Source organism: Dasypus novemcinctus, chromosome 25 (genome assembly GCF_030445035.2).
Source record: "Dasypus novemcinctus isolate mDasNov1 chromosome 25, mDasNov1.1.hap2, whole genome shotgun sequence".
NCBI classification, from domain to species: domain Eukaryota; kingdom Metazoa; phylum Chordata; class Mammalia; order Cingulata; family Dasypodidae; genus Dasypus; species Dasypus novemcinctus.
In genome coordinates this window covers 54,881,517-54,904,989 of record NC_080697.1, presented here as the reverse complement: position 1 = coordinate 54,904,989, position 23,473 = coordinate 54,881,517, and the positions used below count along the sequence as shown (strand labels likewise).

Genomic DNA, 23,473 nt, shown 5'->3' with positions numbered 1-23,473 from the left:
TTAGGAATGGGATTGGTCTTGGGTGTTTATTCCTGGGACATGCAAAAAAAGCTTTTAAGGAATAGTTAGACTCAATTACCTTAAGTACTAGTCAAACATAACGTAATTCACCTAAGGTTATAATCTGTGGTTAACAAGGAGATATTGAAGTAAGTACAATGGATGACTAAAGAAAGAGGAATTGTATAAACATTCAATGAGGAAAAAAGGGTGGGGATAGGGGGAAAGGATCTGATAAGTATCAATCCATGAAGCATTATGGTCTTTCAATTTTCACCCTTTTGACGGCAACCTTCATTTTCCAGCATCAGGAGAGAGACGTGTTTGTTAGACATAATTTTCGAGATCAGAGCTTCTTTCTGTGAGCAGCACTAGGAATTTTCTTTCTTTTTTTAAGTCTTTCTAAACAGTTTGATACTTCAGCTTTTATGGCTGGGGATCACCATTTTGAAAACCCATTCTGCGTTCCTTCTGTACTATGGATCCCGTCAGCTCCTCTCTCAGTGTCAGGTTATCTGATCTTGCTTCTTAAGTTGTCACTGAGCCTAATAAGATGCACAATAAAGCTGCCATAAAAATCAAGAGCTGCTTCAGTGAAGCTGGCCAGAGGAGTAGAGCTATTGGTCACTGGGAATAATAATTTAAATTAGGATTCAAATCCCAATTTCAAGTTTACCACTGTCACTTTCAGGGCATTTCTAGGCTAGCATGGACTTTTTTTTTAATGAATGTGCCAAGCTCAAGGGGACTAATGGTTTCGCATTCAGGAGCAAGTAAAAGAACAGTTAGATCTACAAATACCACCTTGCAAACACTGGCATGCAGGAAAGGCATTTTAGACAAAATCTTCACTTATATTCTAACTGTGGCCTCCTAAAGCCAAAGTAACTCCAGAAGAGGGCCAAGATTCCAGTGGACGCAACTAACTCATAATTTAAATCCCAAAGAGCAGCCAAAGCCCCAATGTTGGTCCTTCTGCCAAGGAGATTCAATAAAGATGCTAAACCACAAAATTTAAGCTGGCATTTAGACCAGTTTAATTTGAAACCAGATTTCTACAACTGGGGGAAGCTTTCAAGAATTCACTACCACTGATAAAATTAAACTGGCTTGTAGGAGTCAAGACAGAAATCATAGCAGTAACCACAGTGATTTTTGGTCAAAAAATGGGGATAAGATGACTCATGTTTTGATTTAAAAACACACATACACACACACAAAAACAACCCGAACAACAGGAAAACCTCTGCAACTGCTCCTCTCTTCCTGTGCTTACCCTTACCCCTCATTCTCACTGGCGTGTGAACTGTTTGTTCCCACTGAGTGAGTCAGTTAAATGGGAATCTTAAGTGACTTGTGTGACTGTCATTTTGGCCTGAAAAAGAGGTGCTGATATAATGCACTGTCACATACTATCACTCAAAAAACTCAAGTTGATAAAAATATTTGCCCCCTTAAAGCTGAAGCAATCTGGGCCATCCATTCTACGGTGGCCCAAAGTGATGCCGTGGTCCCTCGCACCATTGATAAAGAAATCTCTCGTGAAATGATTTTTTTCCCTTCAAGTTGCGAGTAAAAATTCAAGTATGCAAAAGAAAAAGTCAATTCTGAATGACATGCTTTTTATAACTCGCAGCAGTGGAGTGAAAGGGGATAGGAATTTTCCACTAGCTTCCACTGGACTAGACATGCATGCAAGGCAGAAGGGTTAGGGAGAGGGGCAGACCTCCAGAACTGAATTTAATTATGGGAAAATGATTCAAGTCCCTTGTATTTTTACCACAAGCATTTGGAGAATTACATTGAAAATTTACTTCCCAAATTGCTTTAGTATTCAAGTAAACTTGGCTTTTCTTTCTACCTTACTGTTATAAAACTAGTTCAACTTAAAACAAATGGGGAAGGCAAATATGCAAACTAAAAATTATATGCAGAAATGGACCGCATTAATTTTGCAAAATGGCCACATGGTCTATGCTTTCACTATACTCCCAGAAACATCAGCCTGGAGGTGACCGTGATATTCCACAGAACACATGCATGTTGCTCTGAGAATGTTTCTCCTGAAGTACACTAGGCACATAAAGGTTGTTAGTCTAAAAGGAGACTAACAGTGCTAACCAATTAGCTTGCAAGGAACATAGTTGTTTTTCTTATTGGTTTAAAAAGTTGTTAATGGAAGTCTTGTACAATTTACTAGTTCTTTTTTTTTTTTTCCTTTTCTCTCTTACTAGTCCTTTTTGATTTACTGGTTTTCCAACAAATACATCAAATCATAGAGATTACAATTAAAGACAATATATAGAGTAAGGGAAAAAGAGGGTCGCCTGAATTTATGTCCTACTAAATACAAAGTTCTAAGCAAGATATTCTCAACTTTATGTTTACGGTGCCCTGAGGGTCTCAGAGATTTTTTTCACAGCACCTCTAGAGCCAGAGAAATACCTAACAGTTACATTTATTAAGTACTTACAATCAAACAACGTAAGTATTTATGTCCTGACAGTTAAGTAGCCATTTGAAAACAAATCACATGTAAATTGAAAGAAAAATAGAATGTTTTCATTTCATTTTTAACAACCACAATATGAATGGAATATATATGCCTGTTAGGCACTGCCCAGCTTCTCAAACCTGAGAGTCAAATGGATGGATACCACCGCCGTCCTCGTTCAAAGTTCCATGCTGATTTTCACGTTGTACTTGCTTTTGAGCACAGCCTCCATCCAAAACCCAGCTTGCCATAGTATCAAGATCTAATAAAGTCGAAAGTTTGAGCCACTTGAAGGCACTAACTCTTTCAGTGCCTGACAGGTATTAAGTCGTGTTGGCTTTCCCTTGAACATATAAAATACCTGACTGCTCCCATAGGCTTGCTGCAGTGACACAAGGTGACTCAGCACACAGTCTGGGAACCAGGCTAATATATTCACTTCATTGTCACATTAACAAGGCACAGCTGGCATTTGCCTACCCATTTTCCAGGTGAGAAACCTGAGGTTAAAAATGTTCAGTTAGTAGCTAGTTAGTATGGAGCCAAGCTAGAATTCACACCCATGTGTGTCTGATTCCAAAACCTGTGCAGGAATGACTACTCGATAACGATTTCAAAAATTACAAAGAAACAAACATTCCTAAAAATTTAACATCTTCCCCACCTTAATTCAAAACACAGCTACTTTATTCAGGTTTCTATTATGCTGCTCAAAAGCAAGAATACTTGAGTTGGAGTAACTCAAAATATAATTAAATTGAACAAAGCAATTCATTTATTTTATTTTTCTTTTAGAGTAACTTTGTATTCATTGCAAAATGGGTAGAACAGCTATTCATTGTGTAAGTCATTTTGTTTCTGGACTTGAAGCCACTGAATTCCAACAAGATGCAATACATGACTCAGACATTTATTTATTTATTATTTATTTTTAGACTAATGGGAACTTCGTGAATTCTTTCTTGGTTTTCCAAGAGCAAAGGCCTTTTATGCTTGATCCGGAAAGAACAGTGTTTCAGAATGTTAGATTACTATTTTACCTAACTGAATACTTTTAACCCTCTTCAGGAGGCTAGAATGATTTAATCCATAGATCGCTAAAGACAGTCACTTTAAAATTACTTTTCCAAAGTTAATATCTTCAGGCAGTATTTTAGTCATTCCCAGTTTAAAGTTGCAGAGGTAAATGAAGTTACCCACAGTAACTGTGATCATAGTGTTGCATCAAAATTTGTTAAACATTTCATTTTAAAAATAGCTTTTCCTTTTTAAAATTCTTTTTATTGAGGTATAAAAGACAGAAAGTGTATAAAGTATACTAATCTTGAATTTACAGCTCATTGAACCTTTTAAAAATTTGACTTCACTCATTTAACTAGCTACGAGACATACAACTTCCCCACCACCCTAGAATATTCTCCCACTCTCCTTCCCAGTTAATAAGCTCTCTGAACCTGCTTCCCATTCCCCTCCCTAAAATCATTATTCTAACTTCAATCACCATTGATAATTTACATACATGGTGTTGCTCAACACAATGTCTGTGACAGTATTTAATTTTAACAGCAATCTACTGAACATTTTTTTTTTAAATTGAGTTGCAGTGTTTTAACATTCCGTATCAATCTCCATGGAGCAACATTTACAAATCAAAATAATGATTCTATTGTGAAAAACGAATTAGTGAGATGAGCTTACCAAAAATGATATTTAATAGTTTCAATTTGGTATCATATAAGTGATTTGCATAGGTCAATAGATTTTGTATAAAGCAAGTTAATATGCAGGAAACATTTATGACATATAGATATCTTCAGTTTAAATAAATTCCTTTTTACCATCAAGTTTTATAAAAATGACTTTAAGATAAGTAACAGTAAACCTTATAGAAATAAAATAATGTGTGTTTTAAACTCCATATGGAGGGAATGAAACCTTAATTTTATGGTCAAATTTGTGCCCATCTGTTCCTATTCAATCTTCGGTGAGAAAATGCCCCCCTGAATACATGAATAACACAAACCCTGAAACAATGTTTGAAATAAACTCCTCCTAAAAATGAGTCATAAACAGCATCATCCCTAAAACTTCTATTTTCTAAAGAGAAGTTTGATATAACATAATACTTTATGTAAGGGTCCATCTCATTTAGGGTCATTGGAAGACATACTTAGAAGTTAAATGATTTGCCCAAAGTCAGAATCACTGTTTACAGTTCCCAGTTGGGTTCTCATCTTAATAAATTCAACTACAGTAATCCACAGAAAACAGTGCATGTGGTTTTCAAAACAGTTTTGCTCAACTGCAGTAAAGTCGTGGACACATAGAATATGCTCAAGAGTTTTTCTAGGAACTTTCAAAGAAAATAGCCCTCCCAGCTCCCCTACTGAAATTTCAAATGGTGAATTGTAAATACTTTGATATATACTTTACACACTTATATTAACAAATTTCAGGCCAAGAAATAAGGTAAGAAAAGAGAGAGAATTAGTTTTAAAAAGTCCTATTTTATGTCTTACCACATAACTTGTTTTGACTATCACAGAATATTGTTAACAACAAAATTCTGATTAACAACAAAATTTTACTATTGATCAGTTTGAAATAAGTTTTGTTAAAATGCTTGCTTAAAAATTCATTTCTGCTTTAAAAATTAATATGCAAAATATGGCCCAATTAAATAATGTACATTTTAATATGTTATAAAAATTTGATCACTTCTAACTTTTGCAAAGCACAGGCAGAGGCACAATTCCTTAAAGTATATACATGAGAGGACTGAAATTATGTAAATAAATATGAAAATATGAAGAACTTGTTCTTGCCAGAATGGGAACTGAATCGGAGGTCAAATCAGAGATAATTTAATACAGTAGAAAAGGTAGATTTTCCCTCCTAAATGATTCAGCAAAGCATGAAGTTTAGCTGTTATAAAATAATTAAGCAAATAAAGCTGCAATTTAAATTATATGAACATGAAAATCAAAATGAAAAGAACTTGTCTGAATTGTTCCCAGCATTATACTGTAATAACTACCATTTATGGTTTGGGAAGCTTCACTGAACTGACAAGAGCCTGATGCTAAATGAAGTTCATGGAGTTCTTCCTCCACCATGCACAATGCATCATTACACATTGTTCACAAAAATCACAATTCTATAGAGACTGTATAAATAGATGCTTGTATGCATCTGTTGCGACTCAGAATAAAATAGATACAATGGTAGTCAGGCAAGAGAATAAGAACAATTCTTAACTGAGCTATATTCATGCTGAATAAATAACTTTACACACTTATTTTCCTGAAAGTGGGTCAGTAGTACATCTTAGTATACAAAAGATGGCATACTTTATTGCTAAGTTTTCGTGTAAATTAATTGTAGGTATTCTGAGCATCTTCTAATATTTCAAAAAATTCTGACCACTGGAATTCGTTCCACCTTTTGGCTTGCTAGCAAAAAGAGGAGGTACAGAACTAGAAAAGCTTAGGGGGGAGGGTCTGTCTGAAGACAGCAGTACTCAGCAGGGCAGGCAAGGCCCAATGCTGTGATTTCTCAAGCATTTCCATCTGCATTCTCAAGACCCTACCCCCTTCCCCTCCTTTTCATAAAGAAACAACATAAGCTTCCTGCCATCTGTATAAAAGACAGCAAACTGTTCGAGAAGATCTTTAAGACAAAAATCATCTATTTTTTTTCAGTCTTTTCCTTTCTTAACTATCTAGTTATGGTAATTGTGATAGTGTAAAATTAGTTTATTTTAAAAAGCAAACAAAAAAACCTACTTCAAAGATATTACGCTATCTTGTTCCTAGAAATCAACCCAGGATTTCAGCAAACACATAAAATAGATATGGTAGAAAAAGGACAGACAAAATATAATAATGAATTTCTGGTATCTGCATACTTAATCATAAATGTGAAAAAGTAACAATGTTAGCACTTAGATAGCAAATTTTTAATAAGGTAGCAAAACAGGTATCTCAGCATAGAGTTAAGAGTAGGAGATCAGTTTTCATTTATGTTCTGCTATTAGCTAGCAACTGTGATCTAGGCCCCATATCCTTAGTCACAAAATGAGAGTTCAAGAGTCTTTTCTTTTCCTCCAGTTTTTGAAAATCTAATGTTCCACAGAGAATTGAGGATCTATGGACATAGACATAGATGTAGATAGATATTATTAAGCACATGTGTAGCCATAAATATATATGCATGTATGTATGCAAATAAGACTATAAATGTACTTATGTTTCAATGATTCTTATGGCACAGAAAGTCTTTGAAATATTTGCTCCACTTATTTTTTCTCTCAGTGTACCTTAAATTCAGAGATGGTGAGAATACTTGTTTCGTTAAAAAAGAAATCCCTAGTATACTGTAGCCTAAATTTATCAATCTCATTATTAGAGCTCAATTGAAAACTGCTTCTATTTGAAATAATTTATAATTCAGTTCATTAAAAAAAACAAACAAACAGAAAAAGAGTTTTATAATTCTTTTCTACTTCTGTAGGAAACAACCCAGCATCTCCTAAACTTAGAACTTAACAAAATACCCTAAGAACCAGACAAATGGCAGAAGTCTAGAGAATACCTGATATATAATTGGGTATTTGTGAATGTTAAAAGTGAATCTCTTCTCAGTTGCTGTTGCTGTTACAACTTTGTTCAGCTTACATTACTTATCTTCCTCGTACGGTGAGTTTAGCCTGGTTTCTCTTCTTTGGCCCCGTCCTTTTCTCCAATCTATTAGAATAGTTATTTTTCAGAATGGTTGCTATTATGATGGCACTCTCCTCCAACAAACCTAGCAGGGATTAGTTCCCTCTTGCACCAAATTCCTGACCTAGGGCTTTCAAGCTTTTACATAAGATCCCATTTAGCATGTGGTACTCAATACCACTTTATTTCAGCCTGTGCCTTTTGTCACAGATGGGCGACTATGGTCCACCTGACTTTGGGTAAAGCATTTAAGTTCTTTAATCCTCAGTTTTCTCATTTATAAAATAGGCTTTTTAGTATCATCCATCTATTTTGGGGAACACCTCTTGTGGATGACTTCAAATCCTTTTGGTCCCACCTCTTATCCCAGCCATTTCCAGTGATCAGCTTCACAGCTCTGAGGTACAACCTGATAGAGCCAGCCTTTGGCAATACCCTATACCCTTTGCTCCCTGCCCAGGAACTTTTCTGACTCCAAGCTCATTTGGGACCTCGTGGGAACCTATTCAGCACTCCTGCAAGGAGTTAGCACCCCTGGAGCACTCCTCTGGAGCCCCAGGACAGTTCTAGACCCATTTCACAGGGCTTCTCAAGGTCTTGGAGGATTTTTTTAACCAGTTGCCACAGTGGTGGCTAACCAAGTAACATCTTTTTTTTTTTTTAAAGATTGATCAACTGATTGATTTTTCCCTTCCCCTCCTCCCGCCCTGCTGTTTTTGCTGTCTGTTTTGTCTTCCCTTCTCATTTTCTCTCCTCGAGGATTCACTGGGATTCGATCCTGGGGACCTCTGATGTGGAAAGAGGTTCCCTGTCAATTGCGCCACCTCAGTTCCTGGTCTCTGCTGTGCTTCACCTTGACTCTCCCCTTCATCTCTCTTCTCATGCGTCATCATTTTGCTGTATGTCTCACTTGCGTGGGCACTGGCTCACCATACAGGCACTTGCGTGGGTACTGGCTCACTACATGGGCACTGGCTTGCCACATGGGCACGTTTTCTTTTCTTCTTTTTCACCAGGAGGCCCCAGGGATCGAACCCAGGTCCTCCCATATGGTAGGTGGAAGCTCTATCAATCACTTGAGCCACATCTGCTTCCAGTAATGCTTTCCCTCCCTCCTTGTTTCACTCCCCTTTCCTTCACTAATGTCAGGGATCACTTCCTAAAGAAACTTTCTGCACGAATACCTTGTCTCAGACTCTGTTACTGGGGAAACGCAAGCTAAGACAGTGTGAGAATCTAATGAAATAAAAAAATGTTGAAGCGTTTTACAATTGTAAATTTCTATTATTATTCTTGTAGTATAAGTGGCCTTACAATGTGGGACGCATTTTATTTACACCTTAACTTACAAATACCTGTGAAGATCATCCTAAAGCAGGGATTCTTAACAAGGAGTCCATGATCTTGAACTGAAATTCAAAAAACCGTTATTCTTGTGGGGACATGTTGGTGAGGGTGTGATATATTTATTAAATAATACACAGTGTAGTGTGGACTTAGTAAGGGGTCTGTGGTTTTTACCTGATTAGCAGAGAGGTCTGTGGAACAAAAAAGGTTAAGTACCCCTGTCCTAAAGCATTGTGAGTCATTGATTTAAGAGATATAAGGGTAAGTAGAGCCCTCGAAAAGAAACAAATGTGTAAAATGTTACATTTTGCCACGTAAAATCTCCAAACAAATTTATATGAGGTTACTATACCAGTTTCATTAAATTACATATATTTAAAGTGTCTGCTATTGATGAAAATAACCATTTTATCAGTCGGAAATGATAATGGAATATTTCGAGTGGAAAAATATATTTCCTTCTTGGACGTTGGAGGAATAATAAGGGACACATATACAGAGAGGCAAAGAGATGGGAGTGTATGCAATAAACATCCTTTAATTAATTACAAGGAATGTGTAGTTACCCTCACAAATAAAGGCAATGGAGCACAGTTTGAAAGGGCACAGTTGTACTTACATACTTAAATTATTTAAAATTATATCTGTCACAAGAGGAAGGGGGCAGACTACTAACTTTAGTATACCATCAGTTTATTATTCCTTAATAAGTCTTCAAGTTTACAGAGGTCATAAGTAAACTGTCTCTTTTTTCTTGGAAATAGGAAAAGCGTTATCTAGATATCGTACCAGATAACAGAAAGTCACTCATAAGTTATTTACAGAAAGAAAGGAAAAAGGATAGATCAGAACAGATTATTTACACAAAGTGCTTGAACGATCCCTAGGCCACCTAAGTTCCATCTAGTTATGGCAGATGAGGGCAGGTTTGCTTATTATGTGGGAGGTGTGGGGAGCAGGACATATGGGAATCTCCTATATTTTTTATGAGACACTTGTATAATCTAAGTATCTTTAAAAAATTTTTTTTTAAAAAAAGAGAGAAATCAGTTAACTACCTAGATAATCCATGCCTCTATCTCTAGGACTTTAGATTTCTCCTGGATTTCCTGTAGTATATTATAATCATTGAAGGTGAAAAGCAAATGCCAAAATTATAAAGAGAGTCACTGGAAGGCAAGTATCTTTGATATGGGGCTTTTGAGGCTATATAAATTCAAGCAAAAGAGAAAACAAGGGAAAACCTACTCCCCAGCTCCTCTCCAACCCTTGGGCAATGCATTCACCCCCAGGGGCCTCCAAGTGTTTAGAAGGACAGAGGTTTGCCCAAGACATACATGTCCTTGTTCTTCCGATTGAATCTCAACATCTCTTACTAAAGGCTGCTGAGTACACAACTGCTTAGGCAGCAAAATCTATAGCTTAAAAAGAAAAAGCAAAATCAAAACAAAACCCTATAAGAAAGGACAGGAAAATCTAGTTTTGACACTTTCCTGTCTGGAGCCCTCAAAAGATGTTTCAATGTTTCCTCATAACAGGGAACCAAGAACATTAGGTCAAAAGCTTTCAAAACTGAGTATCCTTGGATTGCATTCAAGTTTTCAAGCCAATTATAAGAACAAATGGTTCACTTGTTACTAGGGTATATATGTAGAATGGCTATAAAATTCAGCATCCCAAGTAAACAAGAGCATAAACCTATAGTAGTAGGAGACTAAAAATAAATGAAAAAAAGATAAAATGTTTTTGGTATGCAGGAGGTAACTGATGACAGGGGGCAAGGAGACGGAGTGTATAATCCCGGAAGGGGAAAGGACCTCAGGGAAGAGAGAGCAGGACCTCAGGAGAGAGAGCACAGGGGGAGGGAGGTATGAGGGAGCAGTAGTCTGGGGCGGCCAAGAGGCAAGGTGCACCTGGCGTGCAGGTGCCGCTCATACAGGTGTGCACGTTCCTAAGCCAAGGAACCTGGAGTTGACTTACAGGCAAAGGTGCAAGGGCATCATCTGAGCTGTAAAGTGATCACATTTACATTTAGAAATCATGACTCTAAAGGTGGGATAGTAGGAGAGCAGGCACATTGTGACAATCCAGAAGGCAGAATAGAATGGATGGGAAGGATGACTGAGAGGGAAAAAAAAAATGTGTTTTCTTTTTTCTGGTGCTTAAGAAAATACTTAGGTGATCTATTTTTTTTTTCCCAGCCAATTTCAAGAATGCTTTGTTATGGGTAGGAAAAATAATGATGATAATCTTGGTGAAAGGAAGATAGCGAGAAAAACATTTTAATGTGTTAACAACCTGACAGAGTTGTCTCCCGAATTGACTTATTTTTTTCTGTCAACTTAATCATTCATATTGTTGGGGAGTAGTAAAAAACTTCAGGACATATTTTACCTTAAAAATATATGTATCTATATGTATGTATGTTTTTAAAAAATATTTTATTCTGGTTATCTTATACTTCAACGTGTGACCAAATTATAAAGACAATGTCTAGAGTGTAACTCTTTTGTAGTAAATCAAAATAACACTGAGCGAAAATCTATGCAAACATAATGATAGCTATTGCCTTAAAACATTAATTAAATTTGGATAATTCATTTGAATTTCAAGAACAGAGAAACAGTCCAAGGATCCACACTTTATAGAGTGCTTAAACCATTAAGAAGAGGACATAATTAATGCCTGCACTTGTCCTTTGAGACTTGGATATGAGAATCCCTTCAAAGGCACTTGAACCCACAATCACAACCACTGTCTGCATAATTATCTTTAGATTTGAAGGCAATGTCAAACGTTCCTGTAAAATATGAATATGTGAAGTCACACATGTAAAATTAGAAAAACCATGTCCCCTCTCTTGGGAGGTTCAAGTATCTTGGAACTGTTTTTGAAAAAAGCAGTTAAGTGCAAATGACAAGGATGGGAAACATTTGCCAAAGGAGAGGAGGGTATGAAGCTGCAGAGGGGAGGAGAGCTCTTACTTACTCAATGTTTTTTTCTTGTATTAAGACTCCCAGACACTATAAAGGCATTTAATGGGCTGATTTCTATATTTCTGGGTTTCAGTCACACACAGTAAAAATAATAAAAGATAGATATTGAACAGAAAGACATTTTAGGGCAATAAACTAGAAAAGAACTAACTTATCAAGGTCAAGAGAAAGCAAGACTCTAAGGTACATCCATTAATGTGGATCAGCCAAATGAACTTCATTTACAGATTTCATCTTGTACTCATGGAAGGTAGCAATATATCAAAAGGCTATATTAAATGGGGAATTTTCACTTTGAGATGTTCATTTTTATACTACATTATGAATATTCACTGCCTTTTGATCTCTGAAAATTACTATTAGCCATTAGAGGGGAAAACAGATTTTTTTTTTTTTGTTATGACACTCCCAGGGGTTAAATCAGCAATGGTAATCTTTAATTCTTTCTAGGCTTTTCCATTGGTAAAAAAAGTCACCCCTCACCTCTTTTTCAAACTGAGTGGTAGGTGGTCTGTTTTTAAAGGATTGTGAAGCTCAGAAATTGGAAGGCACACACAAGCCGATTTTGGGATCTGTCGCGGTTAGCAGGTACAAGGCAGGGGAGCTGTGAGGCAGGCGGAGGGGTGCCCGCCGCCAGCCAGCGCCCAGGCTTGGCCTGTGCAGCCACCTGGAGTCCTCCGAAGAGCATAACAAGGGAAGGGGTGAGGCACCGCTGAGCATCACCGGCCAATACTGTGACTGTTCGTGTTTCTAGGGTTTCTAGGGCTAAAAATATTCTTTGTTCTTAAAGAGAACAAATACTATCCTTACCATACATTTCTCTTAAAACCTTAATTTCATTGCTTCAAAGGTAAGAATAAAAATCTTTTAAAATCAAGACAAACTAATACTTAAAATTTCTGTTTCTGCTCCATTTTTCTCCTAAAGACTTTATTAGCAATTTGGTATCATACAGACCTTTGCTTTCTTTCAGTGATACATGTTTTCAAAGCTGTATACACACATCACATACATACAGGTTTTTGTGATTTGCTTCAGTGCAAGATTAACAACATGTGGCCACACATTCACCATATACATATACATATACTTTGTCATCCTGAAAAAAATGAAAAGCGGTGACTTAGAAAGGACTTGGCATTCTATCATTTTCAAACTTAGAAAAAGATATGGCAGTGATAAAGTTAAGAAATTACGTTTTTTGAAAATTTGGACTTTTACATCTTCTGAAGTTCCGAAATCTTATTTTAAGTTGAAACTTTAAAATTTCAAATTATAAATAATCCTTTCATGTCTTCTGATAGTTATGTTTGACTCAGCATCTCTTGAAATGCAAAAAAGAAAAAGAAAAAAAAAGAAAAAAATTCATTTTCCTCCTTTAGTTATATGGTTTAGACTGATGAAAGACAGAGTAACTTTTATTTAGCCCTTAAGTACTGAAATCAATATGAGGATTAAGACTTTTATTTATACTGGTTTGAAAAGTATTATTTCAGAGTATGGGTTCAAACCAAACTCCAGCTAGAGTGTATCTTTAAAGTTCCAAACTTCCCAGAATAAATCTTTCTAAATATTATCTTTGCTGGGTGTTAAGAGTAGCTAAGACAACTCCTCTAGATGACTTTTATAGTTTTAACTTTAACCTCAAAAATTCCATTATTCCCATGGTAATGAGAAAGACAGAAGAGGGGGAAGAAATATAAACTCTTATCTATGAATTTTTAAAATAGTGTGTTTCACTCATAAAAGTTACAATTAAATAAAAAAAGGTTGGGGGGGGGAAGGAAGGAAGGCTGGGAGGGTGGGAAGGAGGGAGGGAGGGGGAAGGGGGGGGAAAGAAGGAAAGAACACAGCCACTAAAAAGCCCTAGGTGGTCAGGACTAGCTCTGAAGAAGGGTTCATAAGGGTACCAGACTCTTCAAATTGTATGGAGCCTGTCCTGGAGATGTTTGTTGGACCGCTGAGTAATAGTATCTCGTTTTTAATAGTATTCCAATCTATTTTGATTCATATAGAGAAGTAAAGGATTCAACTACAAACAAATTATCAGAGCTCTAGTAATTGTCATATTTCATGCAGATTTGATCTGCCCAATAGTCAAGAGAGAACAATCACAGGTAGTGACCGTTAAATAGCAAGATAAATAAGATGGAGTGAGATGGGAAGCAGAGAGAAATTGGGAGAAAATCAATGACGAATAATCAGTGGAAACAGTAAATTTATAGCTCCAATACGAATTATAACACCACTTAGTACCAATCGCTTGAACTTTAAGGGAGAAATACTACCCTTTCATTCTATTTTCTCACTCTTAAAGGCAAGATTACAGAATTACTTAATAAACATTTTAGGAAGACTAATGTTAGATGACTGGCTCTATGAATGGATTCTCCATAGAGAATTATGAATTTTAAAGAAAGGCATTAGAAGCAGTTTTACAAACAACTTTTAATTATTCAATTTAATAAAAATATTTTTGAGTTACACTCTGTGAAAAAGGAATAAAAATATGGTTTCTGCACTTATGACCTTCTAATGAATAGAATAACGAGTCCCCTCATGAGAGCATTACAAAAACAAAGAAGAAAGGAAGTTAAAACTTTTGATACATAAAGCTTTAAAAGTATATCTTAGTTAATCCTGAAAACTCTCTTCTGACCAATCAGAAACTCTATTTTATATATGGGGAAACTAAGGCCCCCAAAAGTTATATAACTGTAAGTCCCAGGAGCAGACCTCTCTGGCTCCAGGTCCAGGTGCTCTTTCCCAAATACCCTGCTATAGTAAATTAATATTTAATTATCTGATTTTACTGCCACAGATCTATAGCAATAATTTTATAGCCATAGATACAGATATCTGTATTAATGGCAGTGAAATTAGTGTCTTTGCCTTCTTGTACTTAAGCTGTTAAAAAATTAGTTGCCAAACCCATTATCTTCCAAAATGACGGGGAGAAGAAACAATCTTAAAGCATGCTGAATGATGGATGAAACCCATGTAGGATTAAGTTTGAGACATCTGATATAAAATATGATGAAATTGTAAAAAAATGCATATATTTTAGGAAAAAATAAGTTTAATGTCTGATGAATTCAACAAGAGGAAAGTGGAGTGGAGGAAGCAGAATGGGGAACTAAGTGGTGATTCTGTTAGCTATGGGGAAAACCCAGAGGAGTTCCTTTCCTCATAATCTATCTCAGCGAGTCTTCAAAAGTCTGTCGGCATTTTGACAAAAAGTCCTAAAATGTGGCAGAAATAGTTAAGTTTCTTAATACCAAATTTTCATTTTCTGTATGACATGGATAGAATTTAAGCTTGGTAAAACGGACAGAACATAGCAAAACCCCCAGTGGCTTTTCCTGCTGCATTCTGCCGCTCCAACTTCCCACCTGAGAGTTGTGGCTCAACTATCCTCTAGCTCTGCCACAACGTGGACTTTCAGAGCTAAACAAAAACAATGAACAGTTTGTGTTTCTCTTACACATGATTCCAGATTTTGAATTAAGAAAAAATAAAACTATATTTTACTGCGGGTGTAAAACAAATAGCAAGATGTCAAAACTAGGACGAGGCAAAGGTTTTCAAATAGATTTTTTTAAAAGACAGGGAAAAGATGACAAATATTTAGGAATAAGGTTTCTGATCATTTGACTCATGACTGTCTTTTTTATCTCTTCTTCTTTTCTAGCTTGAGAATTATATACAGGACAACATGAAAAAAGAAATGGTAGAGATACAACAGAATGCAGTACAGAACCAGACTGCTGTGATGATGGAAATAGGAACAAACCTATTAAATCAAACAGCAGCGCAGACGCGGAAGTTAACTGATGTTGAAGCACAAGTAAGTAATGAAATATAAAACATACAATGGTTCAGCCTGCTAAAAAGATTCATACTAAATGGTGCTGTATAGTTACTTAATAACATAAAATAAAATATAGTTCATATAGTTCCTATAAAGTACTACAATATAAAGGTTCTTTCACTTCACTGCTATTTTCTGGAGCCTTGGTACACTTTTCATTTCTAAGAACTAAACTTTTTGTGCACTTGAGAAATGGAGAGTGTGGAGGCACAGCTAGAACGAAGCCTGTTCTTAAGCCTAACTGGAGTTAAGAGTGAAATTAGCTCTCAAAGAACTGTTAAAACAATCTGGACTATGAGGTTATATAGACAGAAACAAATGGAACAGTGAGAACTATATTGTAGCACAAAGAGTGCTTAACCAATAGTCAAGAGACTTGAATTTTGTTGTGGTTCTAGTTCGACCTTGAACTGAATGGATAAATTTGAGCAAGGCACTTATCTTTTCCGGGTCTTTGTGTTTTCAACTATAAAATGAGAGGCTGGGCCAAACACTGATTGTTAACTTACCTTTCAGCTTTAAGATTCTATTAACTACTGATTAAAAACGGTAGGAAAGAGGAAGAAGAAATAGGGAAATATTAAAAGAATAACATCAAAACTTTTAAAACAGCAAAACCTTTTTTAAAAAACATCATCCAGAGTCATCCTAAATGACACACAACAGGGAACCCAATAAAAATAGTACAGGTGGGGAAAAAATGCATCTGGAGGAATTTATGGAGATGCTCCAAGTTTAATTCTGTGGGCCTGCCCTCATAATTGGTGACTCTGCTTTCTGGCTCCTAATCCTGGCTCTTTTACAGGTTTTTGAAGTTAGTATCTTCCTAATCTGAGCCATAAAAAATGTTCTAAAAAAGGAGACTTAATTGTAAACAATTCCTACTACCTGTTATTTCTACTTCAGCTAAGAGGATCAAGAAATGCTAGATATCAACCAGGAGTGGATGTGAGATAACAGAAACAAACCTTTCAAATTTCATAAGACAACTTCCAGAATGGTACAGAGACTATTTCATTGTTTTTTTAGAAGCTGTTGGATAAGGTCAAGAAAAGAGGAGGGAAAGTGGTAGAAGGATAAAGGAATTTTATATGAGGAGAGAATAGCAAGTATTTGATCATCACATCTTTCTACAATATTAGAACAGTTTAGGAAAAAGATAAATAAATATTTTATGCAGTGGATCACAAGGTACTGAAACTTGTAATCTTAAGAGGCAACAAAAGCTAAAAATGAAAAGAGCGAAAATTTAAAGTAAATGCATCACTATATGCAAAAAATAAAATTAGTAATGTTTCAGTCATTTACCCCGCTTTTTTTTTTTTTAAAGATTTGTTTTCTCTCTCTTGCCTGTTCCCCCTGTTGTCTGCTCTCTGTGTCCATTGGTTGTGTGCTCTTCTAGTCTGCTTGTACTCTCATTAGGCGGCTCCTGGGACCTTCTGGAGTGGGAGAGAGGCAATTACTCTCTTGTGCCACCTCAGCTCCCCTGTTCTGCTATGTCTTCTTACTTTTTCTCCTCTGTGTCTCTTGCGTTATCTTGCTGAGCCAGCTCTCTGCATTGGCCAGCATTTCTGCGTGGGGCAGCTTTTCTGCGCTGGGCGGTGTTCCCATACAGGGCGGCTCTCCTGCGTGGGGCCGCATTCCCACATGGTCCGGCACTCCACGCAGGCCAGCTTGCCCTCCCCAGGAGGCCCTGGGCATTGAACCCTGGACCTCCTATATGGTAGATGGGAGACCAATTGGTTGAGCCATATCCATTTCCCTACCCAACCTTTTTAACCCCACCTTTTGATGGTAAAACTGGTAGGCAACAAGTGCATCCAAAAAAAGTCCCATGAATTTTCTTACATAAATGTAACATTTCTTATATTTTCAGGTAACAGTAATTTATGTAAACCTTTACTACATCTGATTTGTCAGACTTACTAGAATTTAATGTACATATGTTAAGACACTTGATTAAAAAACTATAAAGAAAGTAGATTTGAAACAACCTAGTATAAAAGGAAAAGAGGAAAATGCTGTAATGAGAATGGCCTAAAATGTCCATCTAAAGACATTAAAATTACTCAGCCTAAGGGAAGGATATCAACCGAGTTATGTGTCTAACCCCTTTTAAGGCATCTGATAAGCAGCTACTGTGAGAAATAGATATAAATTCAAATATGAACAACTGTGATTTGAAGCAAGATTGTTCCAGCCTGTCCCAGGGACAGAACATTAAACTGGCAACAGAGGGTGGCTCGAGGGCTTAGCAATCGTAAAGAGAAAATGCAATCTACCTGACCTGGGTCCATTAGACAGTCACCTGAAGACTGAGGCCGTGAGGCCCTGTCTAACTGGATGATTCTCTTCAGAAAAGTGAGGTCAAAAAGACTGCAGTTACTCCATGGGTCAGTATCAGGACTTGTATTCCATCCTTCTCCACCCTCCTCCCACCCACAAATTTTATAGCCCATATAAGTTAAACAGAAGACCCAATTTTCCACTTCCTTTTAGAAATAACCAGCACAAGATGTTTGGGCCCAAATAAGATGCAGATCGAATCTATACATCAGTTGTTAATATTAAAATCATAGCATTATGCTGGATAATGCCTTAAGTCATTCACAGAATGGTTTTCATGACAAGAACTCAATCGGCTTTGATTAAGGACCAGACCATTCCGAAAACCTACACAGCCTGGATGCGATCAGGTTAAGGCTTTTACTAAGGACATGAAGGCATCAAGCAAACAATTATTCTTTCAAGGACACTTATTCCTTGGCAACGGTTTTGACTTACATTTAAATGTGACATCACATCCTGCATAGCCATTACCATGGAGGATGTGAGTAATCAATTCTTCCTGCTAAAAGGCAGCCAAAATCTAAAGAATGAGTCTTAAAAGTTATTTGAATACAATGAGAAAAATGATACTGCACATGTTATATATAAGAAAGGCCCGCAATGCAAAAAACTGATCTTCCACTTTATATTAAAATTTATTGTTTCCTAATTGGATTTTTAAAATAGGATTTTTAAAATAGGAAAAAGAAAAATGGAAAAGAAAACTAAAAGGCTAAACAAATGAGCACAATCTAGGAAATACCAGGAAGAAAAGAAATGAGTTTTTAATATAATGGAAGCACATACTTTCTAATCACTGCCTTAGTTTACTGACAATTATGAGAACAGCTTTTTTTTCGAGCAGAAGGAAAGTTTTTTTCATTTACCAACTTTTGATATATTAAATATGAATATTTATTTTCCCATTCTCACTACAAAAATAATTGAAAAATATACGGCAGAACTAGAAAAATAGCATACTATCTCACACAAAAACTATAGTCCAAAACTATTAAGAATTTCCCCAAATAAGGATATAATGAAAAAAAAATTAACACACACCAAAGAAATCCATGACATTAATTAAGCCTTTTCTGTAAATGGAAAATATTCCAAGAAAAAAAAGCTGGGTAAATGAAATATCTTTTAGCTATGTCTTACCATAATTTGTATAATTTAATTAAAATGAAGTTGTATCTAATAAAAAAATAACAAATAGGAATTTCATTTTGTTAACATTCAGGTATTAAATCAGACAACAAGACTTGAACTGCAACTTCTGGAACATTCTCTTTCTACAAACAAATTGGAAAAACAGATTTTGGATCAGACCAGTGAAATAAACAAATTACAAGATAAGAACAGGTAAAATGTACAATAATAATAATTCATACTTGTCCACTTTTCAGATACAAAAGCCTGTGTTATGTGACTATTATTTATAAGCACAGCATCCAGAATGCTGAGTTTCTAAAGTATAATATAAGGATCAGAAACTTTGTGAGGGAAATGTGTGGAGGGGATTTGGAGAAAACCATTGAAATGAGTGGACCTTCTAACACAGCTCTCAATCTTGTTTTTCATTCTTTGGTACCTTAAAGATCTTTTGGTAAACTCCAAAACCATGTAGCAGTATTATGCATGTCAATTCTATTAAATACATACTTCTGGTGTGTGGAGGAAAAGGCTACTGGCCTAGGCATTTTAGTATTAACTTTACCAAGTTTCTTTGCATTTGGGAACTTAGTTTCTTCCAATGCAAAATAATCTACAGGAGGTAAACTACAAAAACTGTAAAGAAATGCATAAGTAGATGTAAATTTCATGGTACAATACTTACTTTTAAAACATACAATACAGTAAAAACAAGTTATGATTAAACGTGATTTTATTAATATTTAAATACAACATCGAAAAAAATCTCAAGATAAAAGAAAAAACAAGTCAGGATTGTTTTCATATGTTCACTATAGTGTGGAATGTGTGACGGTATTTTTTTGCACATTATCTGGCATACTACTGAGCATCCTTTTTTGTTTTCAGTAAAGACATGTTCACATATGGCAAATGGTCATAAAATCAATATACGCTTTCTATTTTAAAATTTAAATCATTCTTAAATTGAAAATGATGGTAAATATTTGTCAAATGGTGAATCGTATTCCTGAGTTCAGACACACTACTTAATATTTCCCTTCAATATAGGCAAATTTAGCTATACAATAAGTCTTTTAAAAAGTTAGCTTTTCAGTGAGCAGCTTTGAAATACATCAACTTTCACTGTTTTTCAATCATCCCCATAAATTGGTAAAAATTTTTGAATGTCAGAGTTTCACGGTATATAAAATGTGATTCCAAACATTAGTGCAACATGCTCTGTTTGCTCACCACACTTGTTACTCTGCCAATTAAGTCTTTTACATTTTTTTCTCAGTTTAATTTACATTGACCAAAAATTTACTTTTCCCAATAATTATAGTTTTGTGTGAGATTAAATTTAAACATCACAACATTCTCTCCATAAATAACCTTTTCAAACACACCTAACAAACTAAAACTGTTGCATGACTTAAACAGCAGTGTATTGTAAAAACTAAGCAGGACTGTAATTGTAGGAGAATTACTTCTGAATATCCTTCCATAGTACAGGAACCATTTTTAATTTAAAATCAGTGTAATTTTATTAATACTTGAACATATTTATACCAACATCTTTGTAAGTCGAAATTAGAAAGATACAAATATAACCATTAATAAAATCTTTTAGAAATTATACAGCATAAATTTATCAGCTATTCAAAATAATTTTTAAAAAGTTTTTCAATGGACTAGCTCACATTTTAAGTAAGTATGAAGCATAGGAGATAGTGCAGGTTAAATTCCTTAGAGAAGAAAGGGGTATAAATTAAAAGAAAGATGTGGGTCTGAAATGCTGCAAGTGTCAGGTGTGATTTTAGGTGTGTAATTTATAGTTACAGTGTTTTCATCAGAAATGAAGATAATGCTAATATTAATAATAACTAATATTAATGAGTGTTGCAGGGTCAGAAACTAAGCTAAGCATTTACATTTATTAACTTATTTATTCCTCAGCAACCCCATGATGTAGGTAATATTATTCCCATTTTACAGAGAAGGAAATGGATGCACAGAGTGATTAAGAAATTTGCCCAAAGCCACAATCTGAACCTGGGCAAAGTATTACTCCTCTCATGGAGAATCTTTTGCTATATAGCATTAAAATATTAGCAGTTATTATCTTTATTATTAAATTAATTAATACTAAAATGTAATATATAGTTTAGGAGAATGGTAAAGCCTGCCCAAAAGTCTGGCTCAAGTGTAAATCTTCCTTCTCACAAAAAGTATTTCATGAGCACGAGAGCATAAAATAATAATGCCCCTTCTTCTAAACTCTTATAGTAGCTAATGTCTGTTACACTCATGTACCACTTATAGCCCAGAATGAGGCATCTTTTTTAATGTGCATGTTATACACACACACAGACACACACACATGATCTTCTCACCAAGTCTGTGGGTTTCTTTAAGGTTGGGGCAACACCGTGTTCCTTTGTAACTCCTATAACATATTAACAGAGTGTCTTGGAGAAGTAGACATTCAATAAACATTTAAAAATCATTAAAATTATGATTTTAATCAAAGTTAAAAAGCACTTGGCTTTAATGATAATCAGATTTTTATACAGTAGTTCATTAATTAACAATTGTTTTCCTTTACCAGTTTCCTAGAAAAGAAAGTCCTAGATATGGAAGACAAGCACATAGTTCAACTCCAGTCAATAAAAGAAGAGAAAGATCAGCTCCAGGTGTTAGTATCCAAGCAAAATTCCATTATTGAAGAACTAGAAAAACAATTAGTGACTGCAACTGTGAATAATTCAGTTCTTCAAAAGCAGCAACATGATCTGATGGAGACAGTTAATAATTTATTGACTATGATATCAAGCTGTAAGTAAAGTCTACATATTTTTCCGTAAATTTAATAATAGCCTTTAGACTGTGAAACTCTCAAAATTCTAAGAAAAAAAAACTTATTATAAAAGGCACTATTTCCCTTAGATATGTCATATAAAAATTTTACATGATCTTGATAAAGAACCAATGAAAAAGAATAAGAAGGAAACAGAGGAGGTGGGGAAAGGAGACAGAAAAAATAAGCCAATGTCTTAGAAAGTTCTAACTTTGCCAAACATACATTTTTTTTTTAGTTTTAAAACCTGAACTTACTTTTATATATATTTATTTATTAATATATTAATTCACATTTATTCATACTAGTTAATTATTATGTGCAAAACACCTCAAACTTATTTTTGATTCATCGGCAGAGCCTACATTGAGTTAGCTCCATCATTTACTAGAAATATGAGACTGGGCAAGTTACCAAACAATATTGGATCTTAGTTTCTTTATTTTTTTAATGGGAAAAAAAATACTAGATCTATAGGATTATTTTGAATATTAAATGAGGTAAGACTTGCAGTGACTGGCATAAAACTGATACCTATGAAATGTTAGTTCCCATCTTTCAATTCTTTAAATATATCTTGCTTCTTTTATTATTGTTTCACCTTTCACCTTTTCTGAGATGTTAGAGGTAAGAAGAGATGTATTTTCAGTCATGAATCAGAAACAAATTTTTATTTATATGTCCTCCTATTTTTCTTGAGTCGCGCAGTTACCTCAGCTTTTTAATTTCCAAACTTTAACAGAAACATGAATTTCTACTAAAACAAACAAAAAAATAGTAGCACAATCTTGGTGATAAATGGCAGATTTGACAGCAAGTTGCCAGTTTGCAACATATGCCTTCCCACTAGGATTTCATTCTCTTAAAGCTTAGAAAAATCACTTTTTACACATTCATAGAAAAGGGAAAAGCAATTATCTGATGTTGTCTGGTGGGAGCAAGATATAATGAGGTGCCCACTTTGAAGAAGTGAGGTCGAGAGATGTGGCTCATTCCTGGGAAGAAGGGAGAGAGTGTAAACTACAATGTAAACTATAATCCATGCTGTGTTGCAGTGCTCCGAAATGTATTCATCAAATGCAATAAACGTACCCCACTGATGAAAGAGGTTGACATGGGAGGAGTTGGGGGTAGGGGGTGGGGAGTGGGGTATATGGGAAACTCATATTTTTTAATGTAACATTTTGTGTGATCTATGTATCTTAAAAAAAAAAAGATAAAAAAAGATAGAAAAAAAAGATTTAAAAAAAAATGAAAGAACTATACAGCAACAACACAACAAAGAGCAGCATAACAGGCTTTCTTCTTCTCCCTCATGCCTCCAGCTTAAGTGCAGATGTGATCTCTGTCTACCTTTGGCACTTACCCATGCCATCTAGTCCATAGAAACCTGTGCTTTGGTAGGTCTCTAATGCAAAATATAAATAGTTCCAGGAACACACACACATTTTTTTTTTAATGTGACAAAAAAGTTTAGGAAATCTAAGCGCTGAGAGCAGACTAAACTTGGAAGGAAGGTCACAGCCCTAGAGTTTTTTAGACTGAGGAAGAATTTCAAAGACACAGATAAGTAAACATTATATTCTTCTTTAGCACAAACTACCATAGTACAGTTGTTAAAAATCCAAAGAATACTGACTGTCTTCCCCCAAAATCCTAAAAAAAGGTAAAGACTTGGCTTCAGATACATAAAAAGAAAGGAGAAAAATACGTACCCAGGTA

General features: G+C 35.3%; 2 protein-coding genes across 8 annotated transcripts in view; one reads left to right on the top strand and one right to left on the bottom strand.

Annotated features, from left to right (window-relative positions):
* The window catches only part of MCPH1 (microcephalin 1), a 268,454-nt gene that overhangs the window by 100,611 nt on the left and 144,370 nt on the right, over positions 1–23,473 (bottom strand). The gene's annotated exons all lie outside the window — the stretch shown is intronic.
* The window catches only part of ANGPT2 (angiopoietin 2), a 50,012-nt gene that overhangs the window by 11,509 nt on the left and 15,030 nt on the right, over positions 1–23,473 (top strand). For both annotated transcript variants that reach the window (XM_004472361.5, XM_004472360.5), the window contains exons 2-4: positions 15,250–15,405; positions 19,001–19,122; positions 21,503–21,729. In XM_004472361.5, the coding sequence (XP_004472418.1) occupies positions 15,250–15,405; positions 19,001–19,122; positions 21,503–21,729 (505 nt within the window). The remainder of the gene's footprint in view (positions 1–15,249; positions 15,406–19,000; positions 19,123–21,502; positions 21,730–23,473) is intronic.